Source organism: Pogonomyrmex barbatus, unplaced genomic scaffold, assembly GCF_055798465.1.
Source record: "Pogonomyrmex barbatus isolate J1 unplaced genomic scaffold, ASM5579846v1 scaffold1, whole genome shotgun sequence".
NCBI classification, from domain to species: Eukaryota; Metazoa; Arthropoda; class Insecta; order Hymenoptera; family Formicidae; genus Pogonomyrmex; species Pogonomyrmex barbatus.
The window spans coordinates 15,614,535-15,636,184 of record NW_028297098.1 but is presented as its reverse complement, the minus strand read 5'-3'; the positions used below and the strand labels follow the sequence as shown (position 1 = coordinate 15,636,184).

At 37.1% G+C, this 21,650-nt stretch overlaps 1 protein-coding gene and 1 long non-coding RNA gene across 8 annotated transcripts in view; one reads left to right on the top strand and one right to left on the bottom strand.

Annotated features, from left to right (window-relative positions):
- pum (pumilio) overlaps positions 1 to 21,258 on the top strand; it is a 90,906-nt gene extending 69,648 nt beyond the window's left edge. For 3 of the 6 annotated variants that reach the window (XM_089073177.1, XM_089073184.1, XM_089073200.1), the window contains 9 exons: positions 3,808 to 4,197; positions 5,128 to 5,368; positions 6,552 to 6,713; positions 7,757 to 7,876; positions 8,955 to 9,249; positions 9,699 to 9,939; positions 10,427 to 10,817; positions 11,091 to 11,259; positions 11,372 to 21,258. In XM_089073177.1, the coding sequence (XP_088929303.1) occupies positions 3,808 to 4,197; positions 5,128 to 5,368; positions 6,552 to 6,713; positions 7,757 to 7,876; positions 8,955 to 9,249; positions 9,699 to 9,939; positions 10,427 to 10,817; positions 11,091 to 11,259; positions 11,372 to 11,699 (2,337 nt within the window). In that variant the 3' untranslated portion in view covers positions 11,700 to 21,258. Of the gene's footprint in view, positions 1 to 3,807; positions 4,198 to 5,127; positions 5,369 to 6,551; positions 6,714 to 7,756; positions 7,877 to 8,544; positions 8,623 to 8,954; positions 9,250 to 9,698; positions 9,940 to 10,426; positions 10,818 to 11,090; positions 11,260 to 11,371 lie in introns of all 6 variants that reach the window. The other 3 variants (XM_089073202.1, XM_089073190.1, XM_089073194.1) reach the window with 3 other exon arrangements.
- On the bottom strand, positions 5,289 to 8,561 carry LOC148938176 (uncharacterized). 2 transcript variants are annotated; one of them, XR_016138468.1, is made up of 4 exons: positions 8,021 to 8,561; positions 7,553 to 7,909; positions 6,509 to 6,845; positions 5,365 to 5,640 (listed from the first exon to the last, which is right to left on the bottom strand). It is a non-coding gene; the product is annotated as an uncharacterized LOC148938176 (long non-coding RNA). The 2 variants fall into 2 exon arrangements; XR_016138470.1 differs by having other exon boundaries at positions 5,289 to 5,421; positions 6,509 to 7,909.
- Positions 21,259 to 21,650: the final 392 nt, after the last annotated feature.

Here is a 21,650-nt window from a genome sequence, read left to right as displayed (position 1 = left end):
GGAAACGCATCGATCTGTACTGTAGTGCGATTTCTTCACGCTTGTTAAAAAGAGAGTACAAATAGTAATTAAACAAAGATAATAAGTAGGCTATCGTAGATCAGTGAAAGTCTACTCAGATACTGATGAGCAAGTGAAAAGTCGACAGACTATTCATTATTGCAGGACAATGATACGTTGAAAAAGAGAATTTATATATTTATTTATATTTATCTTAATTGATTCCTTTCCGATTACGTGATCAGCTACACTCCTTGATTCTTTCACTTAGAAAGTCCTTCGCGGTAGCTTCTCTATTAAAATTAATGACGTACACTTTCCACGTGTGTTGTTACTTGATAAAGGCTTCGCAATGAGTACCGTTCGATTTGTTATTTACGTTAGGTGAACGCACGTATAAATATTGAAATTGTTTATTTATTCACATAAAAAAAAATTTTAATTTTGATGACATTTTATTTCTTTTACTATCAACGAATGCGTTATTATTTTGTTTGTATAATAATCAACATTCACATGATATTCTTAAACTTTTAATATTTTTATATTACACTGTGATATTAATTTATTTGCGATGTAAATATTCGTTTTTACATAAGTCGCCTCTGAAATTCAGTGCGAATTAATGTCGAGTATAATAAATTGTCTTTCGGTTTTTGATAGCTTATTTTTGTATGGCATCATTGTATAGCTCTAATTAAAAATGATATTTCTGGCAAAGTCTTTTCAAAAAGCGTGACGGATAATCGTAGCGACGGATATTTTTAACGGCTAACTAAGAAATCAGATCCACTCCATATCGTCGACCGATGATTTGTAAGCCGCCGGCGGAAGCCTTACATATTCAACAATGACTCACATTTCCAGGAGTGTAACTCACCCCTTTCTCATCCACGACAATATGCCACGCCATTGTTTGCCTCCTCGTCCGAGATCGACTATCCCTGCCCTACTATGATATTCTTCACCCAATTTCTCTCATATTTTTTTTTCTTCTCTCTTTCTTTTTTCTGACACACACTCTGGCACTTTTACACGAAATCACCGCAGTTTTCATTTAGACGTTTGTTTCGTTCTCGAGAGAGACTGTAAGAATGGCTGTAATGATTTGTGCGAGTTTATTCGAGATTTCACTCGAATCTGATTCCACGATATTACTTGCTTTAGAAGAATGAGAAACACCAAATGATGAAAATAATCGATAAAAAGATAATAATCCGTTCGATGAGATGACTGAAGATTCAATGAATTCAAGTTTTTATTATGCTCGGCAGCTTTATAACAAGTTGCAACAAACGAGTGGTAATAGTTGTAATCAAATATGCGCAGCGATGCGAGGAAGTAATAATGATCTAGCCGTAATCGAGCTAGCTAGTTCGGCGATAAGATAATGATTTTATTAAACAAATGGAGATGAGATAAATACTGACGCACTTCGGGATAGAATATACTGTTACTGTCTAATGATACTGTTTCTCTCGACGTCGTGTACCATTTCGAGTCTCTCGATCAATGACGAGATCTCTGATTAACGGTTCGACGTTCGGAGAAGAAAAAAAAATCTTTCGAATACGATATCTGACCTTAATGAGCTCGAATCTTACACGTGCTCGTCTAGCAATGTTCCTTATTTCTCCGCAAGATGAAATTTGTGTTGCTGCATTAGAATGCATCGACGTAGAACCGATAGATAAGAAGAGGCTGAACGTGTTATCTACTGTTAATCTTTTCTTCATTTTTTTTCTTGAATAAACACAAAAATACGTTCTATTTAAAATAAATAGACTGTATCGCGCAGGTATGTTGCTGATTACGGAAGCGTTTAGATGCGAAATAATTTAGTGGTTGCTCTCCAGGATACATAAACACGCGTGGCAGGACTAATTCAATTTTAGAACTATAGAATATGTTAGTAAATTAAAGTTAAGTGATGTCCAGTGGAAAATGGAGCTCTCTTATGCGCGGAGCAACGGTCAGGTGTGTAATGGCCTTGACTCAAGCTCAAGCCGTTTCCGGAAGAGGTTAATACCCGAAACGCATCGTTGCCTCCTAGGGCTGGAGCGTGTCGTGAATGTGGTTTAAGTTTTCCTTGCTTCGTGCAAGAAATCAGTCGTTCGACGTTCGGTCGACTCTTCCTATTTATTTTTTCGAGCTCTCGTAACTTTGAAGGTCGGAAGCATATGGGCACGGATAATGTTATTAAATTTATCGATCGTCCGCGAACACAGGCCTGTAATTCGCATCGTAATATGCCGTCGGTGACCGATAAGATCGAATAAGAAAAGTTCATCCGGCAATCGTTCTCATTAGTTTAATAGTCTTCAGCTGTGGGGCACGATATTCTAAATTTACCTTCATTTTCGTTGGCAAGAGAGAGGTTCGAAAAAAGATTCTAATTTACGAAAAAGTGATCTGAGAATTTCACGCTTAAGAACGCTCGAGTCTATTTTGATTGGAGGCCGTGTCCAAAAAAAAAAAAAAATAGAAGTCTCTTTTTTTTTTTAAATTCGCGGATTCGTCAAAAATAAGAGTGGAATCATCTCTTTTGTTCTTTTTGATATTTTCGCAACGTGTAACTCCTTCGCTATTCGACGTTGCGACGCATCGAATCACGGTACGTTTGTCGGTCAATTAAAAAGTCCACGGCACGATCTCACCGGTCCGGCAACGCAGAAGGAGCGAACGCATGTCGGTGAACGTCCGCGGGGGGTCGTCGACCCAAGCCGACCACCAACCGGAGGAGGAGGCAAAAGAGGAGGAGAGAAGGTGGAGGAGGCGGAGGTGGAGGTGGTGGTGGTCTCGGTCGTCTTCCTCGACTTTAATGCCGAGTTGTCTTTTGCGCCGCTTCTAGGCGGCGGCACCGCCTGCCTCCGGCCTTGATCCTCATACTGAAAACCCTGGGCCGCACGATTATCCCGGTAATACGATGTCGTCACTGAACCTTGAAGCCGAAAGGCTATTTCGGCCTCGGGCGCGTGATTTGCGCGTTATATGGTTCCTCTCTGATACACGCGGTGCCCAGAAAGAAAGCTCGATATTTCGTCAGATTGTGGAAAAAAAAGAACTTCTCGCTTGTCTGCCTTCTGTTTGATTCTCTAGTCGATCTATCCTGCCCGATATAATATATACGTATCAAGTTTTGATTAATTGTCTTTTTATTCCTACGTGATGGATGTGGTAACTTTGAAGTAACTTTGTAGAGGCGTGTGAAGGCGCAAGCATTGTGAATAATAATAGAAAACGGATTACGTGTAACATGTTCACGTATTAATCTTGAGTGATAATGAAGAATTTATATTATATCTGATAGAAAGCTTTAAGATAATTTCATATATATTTTTTTAAGATTCTTCAATCGTGTTGATATCATTGATCGCTTCGGGATTTGCCTTTAAAGTTTAACTAATTGATGTAACGCAATTATCGATTATTACAGCAAAATCCCGAGGCGTTCAATAGCATCATTTTGTCGATGATTTTAATAGAAAAATAGCTTCTTAATGATGAAATTTTATTTATATACAAAAATATTTATATTCTATATCTATATTTCTCCTAAATTAACAAAATATTAAAAAATTATATATATAAAGTAATATAATATTATTAATATTAAAATATTATAATTACATGCACGTGGAGATTTAAATTTTATTTAAAAAATTAGTTTTAAAAACGAGTTAATATTTCCACTTTATTTAATATTAATGTTTGTCAATTTTTCGTCATAATTTCTCTTATTCTATTAGCGCCATTAACCAAAAAAAAAAACTTCACGTATTCAATCATTTTTTTTTCTTTTTTCAGCAATTGTTTCGCAGTCAGCCGCAAGGTGCAACGCCGCAACAGCTGCAACTTCTGCAGCAGCAGCAGCAACAACAACAGCAGCAGCAATATCTGGCTGCATCTCAGGCGCAGCAGCAGCAACAACAACAGCAACAACAAAATTTCCCCACGGCCCCCTACACTGTTATCAGTGGCCAGGAACCTTACGTGGGTGCGCTGATAGCTGGCGCACCACCTCCAGTGGTACCGCAGTACTATGGAGTCGGACCCTGGGTCTATCCGGCCGGATTGCTGCCGCCACAGGCACCACCCCAGGCGGCCGCGCCACCACCCCGACGACCGCTCACTCCGTCCTCGGCGGCGGCCGCGGCAGCCGCCGCACAGGACAGCGCCAACAATCTGGCACAAACGGTGAATCATCAAAAATAATTATCGAGATGGAAAAGAATAGAAACAAATGATAATTTTCGTGAATTACGTAATTACAGAAAAAAATTTCTTTACCATAACTCGATTGCGCGATGATATTTTTAGGACTCATGGGCTCAAATTAGAAACCTGTTTTCTAATTATTTGAAAATTCGAAAAGTGATTATTTCGCGACTTTTTATGAGATTTCCAATGGAATTTTAGATTTCCTTTTAGATTTCCGCGGTATGACGATGTGCATGTCAATGTCGTACACATTTTGAAATAAATTGAGCCGTGAATATCGCGATGATGCGCAACCGTTAAATAAAGAGGCTAAATTTAAACTTGACGGCGGGATAAATAGAGAGCTCACGAATTAGTGCGTACCGTGAATTAGGCATGTATCTAATTTTGCAGAAGCTATTTTCTCGCTCGCCAGTACCACGATAGTCGATGGCTTTTTTACACTTGACGTACGGCGAGGAACCGTTTGTTGTACCAATTAGAGATCGTCACATTGTCCCCCTAGGTATTTTATATCGTGACAAGTGGAAGAGACAGTAGGATGCCAGACGTCCTGGTGTTCTCGACTTATAAAATTAGATTTGTTCAATTTAGAGCGACTTACGTCTATTGTATTTATGTGCAGCGGTACAAACGGAAATCTCGGCGATTAGATGTTAAACGATTAGATGTTTCAGATTGTCACAATCATTTGATCAGAAATCAAGCTCAAATCTCCGTCTGAGAATGAAACTTTTTATATTTGATTCGTTTTTAAAGAGTCACATAGAATTATATATTAAACTTGATATCCTGAATTTTAACACTAATTGTCTCAAATTCTGTTATTCCTCGAACTTTGATGATTCAATATTATTTTCACTACAGTACAAAGTAATTAATAGTAACGCGATTAATCTTCTACAGGTACAGGGTCAGTATCAGGTGATACCGGCTTACTACGACCAGAACGGTTCCATCGTCATGGGAGGCGTGCGCGGACTAAGTTCGGCGGCAACTCCCATGAGATTAGTCAGTCCAGCGCCTGTTCTCGTAAATAGAGCCCCGTCTCAACCACCACCAGGTCCACCAGCTCCGCCACCGCCGAATCTATATTCCCAGCCGACTCCGACATCACACAGCAACGCTACGCCCGGCGAATGCTTAGGTAAGTTTGAGGAAATTCAGTTTGCCGGACTACCACCATTTTTGTAAACACACCTGTAAGAAGTCTTGTAAAGCCATGTTGTGTGTAACATTTTTGTAAAGATATTATCTTTCCCTTCCTTCCCTCTCGTCGTATAATACATATGTAATGCATGACTGTGTGCTGCAAAACGAAATTATATGACAGTCGCTCGATTATGATATAGTAAGCGTGTGCCATCATCGTTAACGTTCACATCACTTTGCCGTTTTACTCGTTGACTCGTCCGTTCCCTGTAAATACGTGTAAAACACATCCGGCACTGCGCAACAACATTCTAACTAAAAAAAATGAGAGCAGAAATACTATTGACAGCCGCGTGGTTTGCGTTTCGCAGATAGGGATGTGCGCGATAGGGTAGCAAAGAGAGACAACGCCTGTGGATCCATCAAGCAAAAAAGAGCGACACCGACACGGAGAGGGAAAGAAAGATAATTTAACCAGATTATTGCAAATAAGCAACGCCAGATTACAGAGAATTTAAATTCTACGAATAAATTAAATATGTTTTCGTGTATTATTATATCATGATTTCTTCATAAAATTACGTTGCGAATTTTCTCTCTACTTAGAAAATAATGTAGAAATATAGAAAGATAAAAAGTTTATATTACATTTTTTTGTGATCTGAAATTAGATATGATGTCGCTGAAATGTAAATTCCAAGAACGATAATAATATTAACACATGTAAAAATGGATATTTCCAACGTTCACTCGGGATTCGAACATGAGAACATATATATATATATTTTTTTCTATTCTTTTTTCTTTAGATTTTCTAGACATTTGATCAATATTATTTTATATAAAATTACTAAAATTACATTCAATTATTTTAAGGACGTGAATAATACAACTAATTCCTCGCGATTGCACTCTATCTTTCCTCGGAAATCGTTCGCGATATACAATCGCGATCGCGGCGACTCGCGAAATCGACGTTTCGCACGCAACCGGACCGAAATTCGACTTCTCCCCGGGCTTTCCTATCGGACGTCCGCGATCGCGGTGGGCACGCGATCTGTGTGTATACCTACGCTAGGCTTCTACCGGTGGACGGTGTAAGGCTCGGTAACAACATACGCTAATCAACACTTACGACGACTAAGAGAGCGCGTGTGGGTTGCGGGCTTTTGGTGCAGGTCTGGCAGCGTGCAGCGCAGCGGCGGTGGTCGCGCAAGCTCAGGCAGTTGCAGTGCAACAGGCGCAGCAGCAGGGCTCGGGACTTGCCGCGGGTTTAGCGGCACTAGGATACGGCGGATCCCCGCTCGGGGCACTGGGCTCACCTGCCCAACTGAACACAGGTATATCACCCGCGATCGTGCTCCGATCCTCTTCATCTCTTCCTCCTCCCCGGGCACCGTTGTCGTCGGCGAATTCTCTCTGGTCTCCAGGAAAATGGCGCTTTCTCAATTCCTTCAAATCTGCGAGTTTGCCTTTAGAAAAATTTAATCTTTTATACATTTTGTTTTTCTCTAAAATTAAATACTAGGGAGTTTGATGAATTTCTAACATTTGTATATGTATATATATATATATATATATATATATGTATATGTATATGTATGTATGTATAATCCTCAGTTTTTGTTTTATAGGATTGGAAGTTAGTTCCACAATTTCTGAAGTTATCCTGTACATATAATCAACATAACACAACGATAACTTCGAAAATCCAAACACAGAAAGAACTATTATTTAATGGTCCAACAAAATTATTTTCAAATCTATATTTGATTAGATTTTTAGATTTCAGAAACTGTTCTTTCCGTGAAGGGAATGTAAAATAAATCTATATGTATGAGAAATCTATATAAGAAATCTGTACATTAATCGGTCAAATTAAAAAGATGGGAAATTTATTTCATACGTTGCAATTGTCTAATTGTTACGATATATAATAGAAAAACAACTTTGAATCAATGTGTGAAAATTTGTGTGGGAATATGTGTGTACATTTTACTTTTTTATTATGGAAAAAGGTGTCTCTGAGGATGTCAAGCTTATTATGTAATTTGGATGCTTTTTTTCCTGGAACCTGGAGAAATTTCTCTACATTGGTGGTGTGTACGGATTTTTATGTATAAAAGAAATGTATAAAAGAAAAAAAGTAACGTAATGTGTTTGCATGCTTCATACATACCTAATTGATTTGTATTTTCATGTAATAGTTAAGTATATAGCCAGCGACAGCTCTCTTTCAGCGACGTGCCTTTCTCGGTAGAGCGTTTGTGCCGATTTGTTGATTATTGTAATCCAATTCGTTATCGTCACGTTTCTCGTATGCTCGATATCGGTTGCCCTCGAGCATCCCGTGTTAAGATGACGGTATCCGTCTTGTGTGCAGGTTTAAGCCTCGGTGCGTCTTCAACCGGCAGACGAGATTCCTTTGATAGAAATACTTCAGCCTTCAGTCCAAGCTTGGAATATAGCCGGGCGAAGTGGCCTCAGAGTTACGGCGCCCTCGGTAAGGATCGTTTTGCTGTGTGTGAAATCTACTCTGAACATACGGGGTGTAGGGCGTCTAAAACCGTACGTCCTCGAATGTCCTCGTTGCGTAGGAAACATGCGAGGAAGCGTAAATGATAACAAAAGTTGAAAGGAGAATTACCTCCGCCTTGCTGTGCTTTCTCCTTTAAAAACGACTTTGCTTATCGTCTTCTTTTCGCATATGTTGGCATGCAACGAGAATACTCTCGAGGGCTCGAGTGCGTCGTTTTAGATGTCTGTACACGACGATTGTGAGGCATCTCGGAATCGCCATAGACGCTCGATTATCCATGTTGTACATTGTGTCTTAATAATATATCGTAATCCATTTGTACACGTGCTTTTGTATACATAACTCAGCTAACGGTAACAATTCTATCCTTCTCTCTAAACTGATCCCGACGTGTATAAATTATGTTGCGTTCTGATGCTTGAAAACGCCTTGATTGGGAGTGAGTAAACGCCCGCAAGGACAATTGGTTTAAAGAGCGATCAGTGTACGTCACTGTAATTCGTAGTGACTTTAACGTAATACGCCACGGGATTAGAATTAGCCTTTATACAGTGTACATTGCTTCTATACAAAGATGTACAGCGCGTCGTTCATTCATTATCAGTTGAGATAAGAAGTACTCTTTTCTCTAGATACAGGTACCTGGGACAGAATGTATTTAGCTACAAATGCAGGTACCCCCTGCAAAGAGTATACAGGTACAGACACAGGTACACATCGAGCATAAGATACGAGTGCTTAGGTTTTTATTTCTCGTATAATTTCCAAGAAATTTTGGAGTCGATTTTTGCTTAACGAATATATTTCAGAATTATTTGACGATAAATTAATGATAAAAGATCTATTGTGGCTCTTGTAATACATTTTTTTCTTTATTTAATTTAAAATTGATATTGCAAAATTAAAAAAAATTCGAAATTATAAAGACATGTAATCAAGATCAAACGCCGTCGTAATGATAATGATTTTTTTATATTTGAGGAAGAATCGACTCTAAATTGACCAAAGAATCTATCATTGAGCGCTTTGATTTGTTATGCAGGTACAGTTACTGCGTCACCGAGTCCCTTGGGCTTGTCATTAACACCGCCACCGACTTTAGGGGGATCTCTGGGCGGTCTTGTCGGAGGAACCAATCGAGTATCGGCGGCTCCCGGTGCCGAAGCCAAGTTCCGCGCCAGCGCGGTTCCTACTCTAACAGCCAACGGCGTGTTTGGCTCTAGTAGCTCTCTGTTCCCTAATCTCGTGGGTAAACCTGGCCGCGGAGGTGCCGCTAATATCAGCGACAAGAATTCCGGAGGACGATCCCGCCTGTTGGAAGATTTTCGAAATAATCGGTAAATTAATAAAAAAAAAAAAATTAATAAAATCTCTTAATGTTTTAAATTATGATGTCAACGATGAAGAATAATGCAATTTTTTGCGTCAAAATAAATTAATTTTCCTGATTATTATTTATAAACAGAATAGATCGATAATCTGTGACTTTTTTTATTATCTCGTGTAATGAGGTAGCTTATTATATTTATGCACATATCCTGTCTTGTTTAAAAATAGATTTCTATGATAATTGATTAAGATATTTATCAATTTAAGAACGCGAAGGAAAAAATTCTTAGTATACTTCAAATTCTGCCGAATACAATCGGTGGGATGTGAAAAAAAGGGAAATATTATATTGCATTACATCTCTCTCTTTTGACATCGTAATCAATAGCTTTATCTCAGCGTGTTACAATTCGTTAAACAATACGCTGCTAAATTACACGTATTCTTTTCTTCTCAGTTTCCCCAGTCTTCAACTGCGCGATTTGGCTAATCACATAGTCGAGTTCAGTCAAGATCAGCATGGTTCACGATTCATTCAACAGAAATTGGAACGAGCATCAGCCAGCGAGAAACAGCTTGTGTTCCAAGAGATTCTATCCTCTGCATATTCCCTCATGACGGATGTCTTCGGAAATTACGTTATTCAAAAGTTCTTCGAATATGGCACCCAAGAACAGAAATCGACTCTCGCTCAAAAGGTAAATTTCAGTTATACCGAAAAATTACTTTATTCAGAGAAATTGATTGAAACTCACTTTTATGTAATAATTCTTAATACTCTGATATTAACTCGCAGCTCATATGTCACACGATTCTGAATGCATTGGTAGATAATCTCGTCAATCATATTTCTGATTTTATGTTTTTTTCTGAATTATTTTTATCTTTTCTTTATTTATATATATATATATATATATATATATATATATAAAACTTGTACATTGTTTATTTATCTTATACTTTTTATATATTAAAATTTTTCAAATCAACTTTAGGTTCTTAATAGATTAATTATTATTATTATTCATACGCCGTGACTTTCGCTACTAGATGACGAAAAATCTTGCGTGTCATCTGATTTAATATGATTGTACACAAAGTAGACTGACGATTTATTAAACAATCATATTAAAAGCACTTTTACGAATGTTTCTTCGTTTTATTTATTTACTTTTTTTATAACAGGTACGTGGACATGTTCTGCCACTAGCGCTGCAAATGTATGGCTGCAGAGTCATACAGAAGGCTCTCGAATCAATTGGACCAGAACAACAGCAGGAAATCGTGCGGGAACTAGATGGACACGTATTGAAATGCGTCAAGGATCAGAACGGGAATCACGTTGTTCAGAAATGCATCGAGTGTGTTGAGCCGCGAGCATTGCAATTCGTGATAGGAGCTTTCGCAGGACAGGTTTACTCTCTGAGTACTCATCCTTATGGCTGCCGAGTAATTCAACGCATTCTCGAACATTGCACCCCGGAACAAACCCAAGGAATCTTGCAAGAGTTGCATGCTGCCACTGACCAGCTCATTCAAGATCAATATGGAAATTATGTTATTCAGCATGTGCTTGGTAAATATATTTCTTTTATTTTTATGTAACTTAGAATTGTAAAAATGTTTTAAATGTAAATAAATATATTTATAATTAATGATGAACGTATTTTTCATATGATGAATATTATTTTTTTTTTGGTATTATCTTTATGTTAATTAAATCTATATTTCTATTATTACAAATTGCTGCTATTATAAAATAATCTTTAATTAGTCTCTACTTCCTAAAATTTCATTACGTAATAAAAATATTAATGCTAATAATAATATTTATTTATATTTGTTATAGAACACGGAAAGCCAGAAGATAAAGCACAATTAATTAGCAGCGTAAGAGGCAAAGTACTTGCTCTTTCGCAACATAAGTTTGCAAGCAATGTAGTTGAGAAGTGCGTAACTCATGCTACGAGACAGGAACGTGCTGTATTAATCGAGGAAGTTTGCGGCTTTAATGACAAGTAAATATGCTTTTGCGTAAAATAATTATAAGCTTTACAAGATAATTACAAGATTTCAAACGAAACTACGAGATGTTTTCGCAAATTTAATTTTTTTTCTCTTATTATACAGTGCGCTGAACGTGATGATGAAGGATCAGTATGCTAATTACGTGGTTCAGAAGATGATTGACGTCGCGGAGCCAGCGCAACGCAAGGTGTTAATGCACAAGATTCGTCCACATTTGGGAAGTCTGCGCAAATACACCTATGGCAAACACATCATCGTTAAATTGGAGAAATTCTTCATGAAGACCGCTTCGGCGATGGGAGTAGGAGCGACGCCCACTGGTACGTCGACGAGCAGCGGAGGTGGCGATCTCGGTCCGATTGGACCGCCCGCATCTGCCGCTTCCGGTCCGGTCTCGACTTCGAACCAGCAGTCAACGCAGGTTTTATAAACGCACGCGCATGGGATTGTCTTTGTCGCGAGGAGGAAAAAGAAAAAAAAATCCGCAGAGACAGAGACAAGAACCACAATGTTTGCACGCCGCGTTAATATACCTTACTCTTTTTACCTTAGCGAGATCTGTTCTATCTGTCGACGGGAAATGACAAATTTCAACGAATTTCCCTCGCTTATTTCTCTTCTCGTTTTGCTCCTTGTCTTTTATAAACGAGAGATAAAGAGGCGAAAAAAGAAAGAAATTTCTCGGACATTGTTTCTCGTGAGAAATTTGCTACTGTAACGATTTCTTTTTTATCTTTGCAATCGCGAAATCGACGATATTTGTACAGTACTTCCCCAATTTTTTCGGGACCCGAGCAATGCGAGATCACGTTATGAAAAAAATCCGTTTTAAGAGAAAACCTCACGAAAAGCAGTCTGTAGAAATGAGAATAGATATGTTGTAGCGCATTTTTCTATCGTTTTGCAATACGTACCCCTACGTGAGGGGGAGTATCACGCGCGTAGAGATATTCGCATTACCGAGTATATCGAGCATATTGAGTAGAGGCACTATGATTTTCGGTTTGCAAATGATGTTTCTCACGATCGGCTCGACGAGTTTCAGGCACATTTTACAACTAATTGGCGCACATTGAAAGATAAGCATTGGCTATCTTGTGCGTATAAAATGTGTTAAATTTCGTACAGATCCGAAAGAAAGGATCGCTCGATTATTGAATTTATCGTGCAGGGCAGTTACGCTGAATTTATTAGATACATTATGTCCCCTCAATTCAGCACTTGAAAGAAGGAAATTAAGGTCCCTTTATCCTTCGACAAGATTAAATAAAACGGAGCGTTACGAATAATACGAAGCGTGGTTCGTTGAGACATTTGTACTCGGCGAATGTTACAACAAGCTTCTACACGAGGGTGACACGATTAAAATCACGAACAGTTTTAGAGACAGTTAGGTCTTAGTGCTGCATGCATTTATATCGAATTGTACGAGGGTTGTAACACAGAATATTACACGTTTAACATACATGCATACACACACACAACAAACACGCCGCGCATAATGTGTGACGTTCCCGATCTCGCGTATACCGCGCCGCTTCCTCTCTTTTACACGCAACTGCTGCTTTAGTATTATTTTTAATTTGCGCGGTATGCGCTCGATCGACGAGTCAGCAGACGAGAGAATAAGGTAAAACTTGAGAAATAGAAGTTTTAGGAGTTATATAGATATGTTGTTTAAATGTAGCATAGCATTTGACATGGGAATGAAAAATCAGGCATCGACCCCTGGACCTGACGTGGATCTGACTTGGACCTCTAACCTGACTATCGATCTGTCCCCCTGAGACTATACGGAACGTTCACACAAAGGGCGATTATTTCGTTATTAATTTTTTTTCTTTTTTTTTTTTTTTTTTTTTTCTTTTTTTTTTTTTTCTTTTTACTCTCAATGTCGAAATAACCTTCGGGTGTTTCTGAATGAAAAAAAAATTTATTATTTTTTTTCTTTTTTGTTTGCGTTGATGATTTTCTATGAATACACAAACACAGAGGGAAACGAAGATAGACACGAAAAAGTAGCCAAAGTGAGACAACAAGATAAGCTGTTCACGCTACCGTGTTCTCCTTTGTTCATTTTTCACATTTGTAGCTTCCGGAGCACGGAACATTTCTTTTCCTACTCTCTTTCCCCCCCTCCCCTCTCTTTTTCATTTCCAGTATTCCCTTATCCTTCATCCCTCGAACCCTCTTGAGATCCTCGAATTTTGTAAATTGTGATATAAATAAATAACAAATGTGTATAGATACGGATATCTGAAATACGCGAGGACCGATAAATTCAGTAAATATTTTATTTCTCACGGGAACTCTTCCCCTTATTTTTTGACGGACTCTGTGAATATTATGTATTATATAATTACTAATTATATTAAATTTATGATTTACGTTCTAATATGCTGCTGTCCCAACCATAGCTATACTCCCTCCTTTTCCCTTTGTCCAAACTCATTTTACATTTTTCCAAAGTATCCAATTGTAAGATATAAACATATTTCATGAAGTTGCACTAGGCAAACAAAAATCATTTATACATAAAATATATAAATATATATATATATATATATACATACATATATATAGAGATGTCCCTTCCTGTTTCCCCCTTAAATAATTTGCAGCTATTATTCTTGGAACGTAAAGCCGAAGACCATTGTACATTGTATAAATGATATAAACGCGTTCTCGAGAAAAAAAAAAAATATCAGGAGATCGTGCACAACGCATGTGTATCTATAATCCGTTCGCGCCATTTTCTCCCCATTATTTCCTCGGATATACATATATACATTTGACACACCCCACACTCTTTGAACATTTCAATTGTATTATAGACCGTTGGAGGACAAAGAGCGTACACTCAGCCATTTTCACTAGGATCGCTCGCATGTTCCATATAAACGAAATTCCACGATTCTTTTCCTTTCCGGACAAATTTTTTATACATAACTTTAGTCTTCTTTTTTTTCACTCATCGGCCGCTCTCCCATGTACAATGTGTGATATATTTCGTTCGGCGTAAATATTAAATATGTAGAAATCGGAGGAAGAAAAAAAAAATGAAAAACTTATACAAAACTCGCCAGCAAACTACATTAAACGCCCGTCGAACGACACTGTAAAAAGAAAAAGTAAAGAAGAGGGAAAAACGTAGCAGCTTTCTTTGTAAGATATTGTACATAACGATTTATTAACGAAATTGACAAATTCTTAAGTATCTCGTCTCTCCCTCTCTCTTTTTCTCTGTCTCCCGCTATCTTTCTCTTTCTATCTCTTTCTCTTCAAAGCAGAAAAATTATCCTTGTTAAAATGCCGTTAAGGGGTGAGTGACAAATGAGCACACGACAAAAGTATTCTGTTGTTGTTCAATGCCGCGTGCAACATGTTACATGCGAATTCTCGCTCTCCTTCCTTGCAGCAACGACCCTTCCGAAAATCGCTGAGGATACACGTTCGCTCGTTGTACCAGACATATTTACATGCGCATACACACAGACACACACACACACACACACACACACACACACACACACACACACACACACACATACACACGCGCGCACGCAACTGATGCGCTGTAAAGAGGCGAAAAATACGGTTGATAGATCTCTCATGAATATAGACAGACATTCCAACCGCCACCTCATCTTCAGTCGACACAGGATCTGTACAAACTGAAAAAAAAGAAAAAAAAAAGAAAACTAAAGAAACCAATTGTGCAAATACGAAAGACGTGTGAAAACACGCTCGTAATGTTTAAGGAAATTGACAAGGAAAAAAAAAAGATAGTTCCTTCATCCGTAATGATAATCGCGCCCGCGCGTCATCTGTGTAAATTAAAAATCGTAAAGGGAAGAAACACCGCGCCTCTCATCTGTAATAGATCCATCGATCACCTGACGAAATCGCGCGTAAAAGGAAGCGAGGTTTAAATTAAGCAAGAAAAACAAAAAACGTTGCGAAAAATTAAGCGAAATTCGAAGGCAAAAATTTCTCATGTCTTATCAGCTAACGTAAGATTATCGATTTACCTATCATATTTTTATTACTATTATATTATTACGATATTGTATTATTATTATTATTACTACTATTATTATGCTATCGGATATTGTTTGATTAATGGTTCCCCTTTCTCCCCTATTTGATTATTCATTTCCGCTATTACTAATCGTGCTATGACGTATGTAGATATATGTATATGCATATGTATGTATTGAATCCGCACGTATATACATATGTATACATATGTGCACACGCATATATACATATATACATATACATATATACATAGCATATGCGTACACATATGCATACACGCATGTATAAGCTCGGCACACGTAACACATTTATAAATATGGTATAACATGTTCCAGATACACTTCTCTCATTAATCTTTCCGATTGCCACGTTTCTCCTATCTTTCTCCCATCCCTCTATCCTCCCCATGATAAAAATCTCGAGAATTTGGTATGAACGTTTAGGTATAGAAGTCACGTAAATCTAACAGTCTATCGTTATATATCTACTTAAGCCTCCCTCTTGTACCAGACGAGAAAAGAAAAAGTAAAGAACTCTTCTTATCGATTTTTAATTATAAATAGTGTAAATTTTTTATATAGCGCGAAAAAAAAAAAAGAAATGCGAAAATCGCTGATGAAACGCTGCTCTCGCGAGTAGATGCGTTTATTGCGTGTAAAGAAATAGAATGTGGAAAAAGAAAAGGAACGGTGACCGGTGAAATCACGCGATCTTCATTCGATCTTTGTCCGCTTTATTATCTTTCGTCAGTTGTATACTTTTTCCCAAGGCGATATTTACGAATCACGTTGATCCAGACTGGGTAGTTTCGAAATACGATCAGCCTCATACGAGTTCCACAAATGTTTTTTTTTTCCTCCTGTTTAAATGAACCTATGAATTGACGAACGTTGATATTAGTAGTTATTACTTTTGACATCAGTCTCGAACATCGTGATCTGTAAACTCAATGTAATTCTGAGAAAGAGAAGCAAAGGGAGAAGCGGATGACTAATTTATTTCAAATTTTCCGCATAAATTTTGCTGCTCTTTTTATGCAATATGCGAAAATGTTGGTAACAAAAAAAGCGTTTTAAAGCGTCGCATTCCATAACGGTGTATCTTCGATATTGAACACATATCTGACCGAAAAAAAATAGAAATTTTATATCTATATAATATCGATGTATACAACAAATTCAATTTCATTTTTACCGGAACGAAGAATCGATAAAAAAGACGAAGAATTTTCTACGTTTTATGTATCTCATTAAGTTTTAATTTAAAAAAGTATGAAGAGCTAATTATTTAAAGGTTTAATAATGAAACAAATTTTTAAATCTATTTGAATTTATTGTTCTTTAAATCTCGAAAAAGAAATCTGAATTTTTTACAATTCAGTTTTTATAGAGCTAATTTTGATGATGTGAAAAGCATACGATATTTTTTTTCAATGAAATACCGAATTCGTTGTATATATGACGATATTGCAACATCGCCGTGATAAAATTTCTGTAAAATCACTCCATTTTTCGAACATTTGTATTTCTGATCTTTCTTTTTCCACTGCTTCCTTCTCCCTCTTCTCTTCTTTCCCTCCCAAATCCTTTTTTTTTTTGCCGCTTTCCTCTCTATCTTTGAGAATCGACTCGCAAAACGACCGGAAGGCCCCTTCTCACCGGAACATTTAAAGCATTAAGATACAAGCAGATTAAGCAACCTTATAAATATTAATTATACATATATATAAATATATGTATACATATATATATATCTGTATATGTATATCTAAGCCTTATCGGTATGATATATATATGTAATAAGTACTATTTAAATATTGTAACAATTGTATATGATTTTAATACTACACGCTAATTGTATCATATATATATGAAGGATCTGCGACCTCCCACTTTGCAGACATATACAGACAAAACGTACAAGTACATGAACAAGCAGGCACATTTACACAAAAAACATTTGCTACACGCATGTATACACACAGCGCATTGTACTCACGTAATGCACATAGAGACACCGAAAGACTTGTACACGCATAAACACGATTATCATACACGTGCGTACTTGCGAAAGGCGATTGTGCAATTTTAAGACAGTCGGGAAACAACACGCATTCCTCGATTGCCCATGTATTCACCTCACGCCCACCGGATTCAACTGCCACGGCGCTGGTATATGAACAGTTGTTTGCTCGAATAAAGGGCCTCTGGACCCTTTCTCGAATATCGTCGACCTTAAGGGAAAAACCATTTAGCGTATCAAAAATTCAACGATCAAACAGAAATTATATCTTCCTATTCGTGTTGCATTTCATTCGGCTTGTTTGTCAAGATAATAATCTGTTGTCTCACTGGAAAAGGTATAATTGATAATCAATTTTCAAAGTAATTTCAGTTACAACCAAACGAGGACAAACTTGGAATGAACTTTTCTCCTCTGACGAGAAGGAAAAGCTTTGCTCTGCAGTAAAGGAATTTATTCGTTCAGAGAGAGGAGGACGGCTTGACGCGTGAGGCTTTCACCTTAAGATCGACGATAACGTAAAACCGCAAAGAGGGATAAGCAAGCGAACATCAACGGGAATGGTGCGCCCTGATATTAAGACTGATGTACAGTAGCGCGCTATTCTCATCATTTCACGGTCATGCTCCTCCACCGCTCCACCCCTCCGCCGAGACCCTCCACTTCGCTCGCTTCACACACGCGGATATAACACGAACACAACAATAATCGCTGGAATCGCAGGGCTAACTAAATATATATATATATTTCGTATATATATATATATACACCGAAGGAAAAAAGAACATATATATTAAATATATATATAAATATCTCGTATATATTTGTCTGATATATGTCATATATATGTAACGCGTAACACTGTTCGTATCGATCACTGGCTCCTATAAGAGTGCGGCCCGCATAGAAGGCGCGAAAAGAGAGGAGGACGACAAAAAGAAAGGAACGTGAGACACACCGCGAAAAAATTACCTTTGGAAAAGAAATTTTTTAAATCGAAAATTGCCAATTGTAAAATCCCGCGATCCGAACGAGATCGCGTCGAGGCGCAAAATTCGCTCCGCGACGCGGATTTGGATTTCTTCGACATTCGGCGAAGGAAATCTCGCCGTGAGACTCGTTGCGAGGCGCACGACGATATACGGGCCAGTGGTACTGTCTGAGACACACGATAGATGCAGAGGGAAATAAAAAGAAAAAAAATCAGCCGCAAGAAGTGTATTCCATGTTAGCAGATAAATTAGATAAGTGGGACGGACAGGCATACGGATTTAAAAGAAAAAAAAAAAAGGAAAAACGCAAGATCACATAACTTGTATATTAGTGTATAGAACGTAGAGACGATGAAATAGCCATTGAAGAAAAAAAAAAAGGATCATTTTCGACAATGTTTTTTACAAACAGGCAGAAACAGTGCTAGTAGATTAAACGAGAAAAAAAAATAAAAGAGAGAAAAATGTCATTGTATCATTTAAGTGAGAAAAAGAAAAAGGAGGAAGGAACACACGCGCGAGAGAGAGCGTTCTTTCCGGGGCAATCTCATTATAGACGCGTTTTAAATTAGGGTGGGCGAGGTCTTCGTTATCCCGCCACTTCAACAAAAGACACGAGCAAACTGCGTACACAACTGTCGTAAATAAAAAAAGTATAAAAGAAAGAATTGGAAAAACTAGATTTGTTTGTTGTAAAAACTATTCGGTGGGATCCGATCGCATTCGTTGAGGGGTGTTTTGAAAGATTTGTTATTTTAAAAAAGGGAATACGCGCCATTGTCGGAATGCGCTCAAGAAATATTCTTTCGATTTTGCGTTCTTCGTTTTGTCAGTTCGATTTACACTTTACTTTATTTTTGCAACCAAATTGTTCGCCACTTTGTGCTGGTAAATAGTTCGCGAGCGCGACGTAACGTGGAAGCGGCGCACCTCCTGTCACTTTATATTATTTTGTAATCTCTGTTTATATTATCGAGAATGTATATAGAATTAAAAAGAAATGGGAAAACATATTAAGCAGTACAATGAATATCACATTTGAGACTATTATGTTATCAGCAATTTAGCCGTTTCGCGATACGTTAACGTCAATTTCAATTGTGTTAATGTTTAATAAAATGTCGCAATTCTGAAAACGATAAATTAGATTTAACTGACCGATAAAATTTCATTGTTACAAAAAAACGTAAATTTTATTTTATTTTTATTTGATATGTAGAAACTGAGTTTAGAAGTTTATGATTTTAACCGCCACTTTTAATTTCTCATCTTTAAGGGCGCCAACTTTTTGAGCCAATAATCGAGATGTGTCGCAATTTGCAGATGTCATGGTGTTATTTTGCGTTGCAAGTGTTTGTTTTGTAAACAAATTTTGAAAATAGTTTCACGTAGCTATTTTGAAAATTTTATATTGATTTCTGTTCGGCAAAAATCGATGGTAAATCTCCGTTTTCGCAAACCATTGGTCTGTTTATCGATCTAATTTAGATTTTGTTTTATGATTATTAGCTTGGATGTTTTATCGTGTATCTGCATTTTGATCTTATTTTCATTATTGATTTGATTTGTTCGTTGCGGGATTTTTCTCTCGCCCATCGATTTTAATTGATTTAATTGGTTTTCCTCTCTCTGTCTCTCTCTCTCTCTCTCTCTCTCTCTCTCTCTCTCTCTCTCTCTCTCTCTCGTCTTTCCTCTCTCTATTGACAAAAAAGCCGCGACAAAGTAACTGCATTTTATACACACACATACACACACACAAACACAAACATATACACGAAGCACACACATAGAACACTGAGGACTTAGAGATCTATCGAGTTATTATCTTAGAATTGTCTCGGTAGCGGTCCGCCGCGCATTGAAATAATGAAGTAAATAAAGTTATAAATAATCAATTAAGAATGGTTATACATATACTTGAGTATAGTGATAAATAATATTTGTTCTCGTGCTGCAAATGGCTACGTATTACGACTAAGTAGATGCAGTGATTATTGTATTGATTAATCGTTTACAAATAATTACACATATGTATTGCTTTCGTCTTGCTTGAGTTTTGTCTTTTTTTTTTTTATATGCAGCGGAAAATATCTACTTTTAGATCTTATTTATTGTCATCTCTCTCTCTCTCTCTCTCTCTCTCTCTCTCTCTCTCTCTCTCCACCACATTTTATAGATTTAATACAAATTGCACGTAGGGCAATCTACATTGTTACCGGGAGGTCGAGGATGTAGTCGATTGTGTCGTCGCGCACGTAATGCGAAACCACATATTCCTCCTTCTCGATATATTGGGCATATATATATACATACATATATAGATGCGAAAATGTAATTCCGAATTCCGCGAAAAATCTCTTTCGAGATTCACCTCCTAGCGATCGACTATACGATGCAGAGAGCCGTGCTGGTAGTTTGTGTTGAGACTACATAGCATTTTTCACTCATTAAGTAGGCATATCCACACACACACAGACACGTACATGCATATACACAGAGACACGCGTACACACACACACACACACCGAGAGAAAAAGAAAAGGAAACACATGACACTCTCTATACACACATTTAACGAGAAAAAAAGTGGATAATGGATTAACGGTATTCTAAATGTAACATGTATATGATGGCTGTACAAATGTAACATTTTTTTCCATTATGTATGATGATAATAATGATAATGGTGAAAAAAGGGAAGATTTGATGCAAAAAGAAAATGTAATTGAACAAAAAAAAAAATAAGAAAAGGGAAAAAAAATATCGTGTGCGCGCGTCGATTGATGTGAACGCCGACATCCCGAAAGCGATAAGGTCAATCCGTCGGCGCACCCGCGCGAGTGATTTACCAATAAAACTACTATTACTTTTAATTATTATGAAATACCATTTCTGTAATAACATTATGATATAAAACCATACATTGAATGGCAATTGTCTGTGGTATGAGTTTTATTTCTTATTATCCTACTCTCCTCATAATTTCGTATTCATATCTGAAATTTTAAGTTTATATATAAAAATTGCAAGAAGAAAGAGTATATCTTATGTAGTTTAATTGTAATACATATGATCAATATAATATAAATAAAGTTAATACAATACCTATCATTTCATCAAATTTAGAAATAAAATAATAGAAATTATTTTTCAAAAATAATATTTGTGATGTTTCTAAATTTTTATAACATTTCTACTTTCTCGTTTCTTTTATTTTGCTTTAAAAAATTTTTAATCCATATGTGATAAATTCATAAGAAACAAAGATAGAGAAAGAGAATAAAATGAAACAGTAAAAATAGAGTGGTCAAAATACTGAAAACATG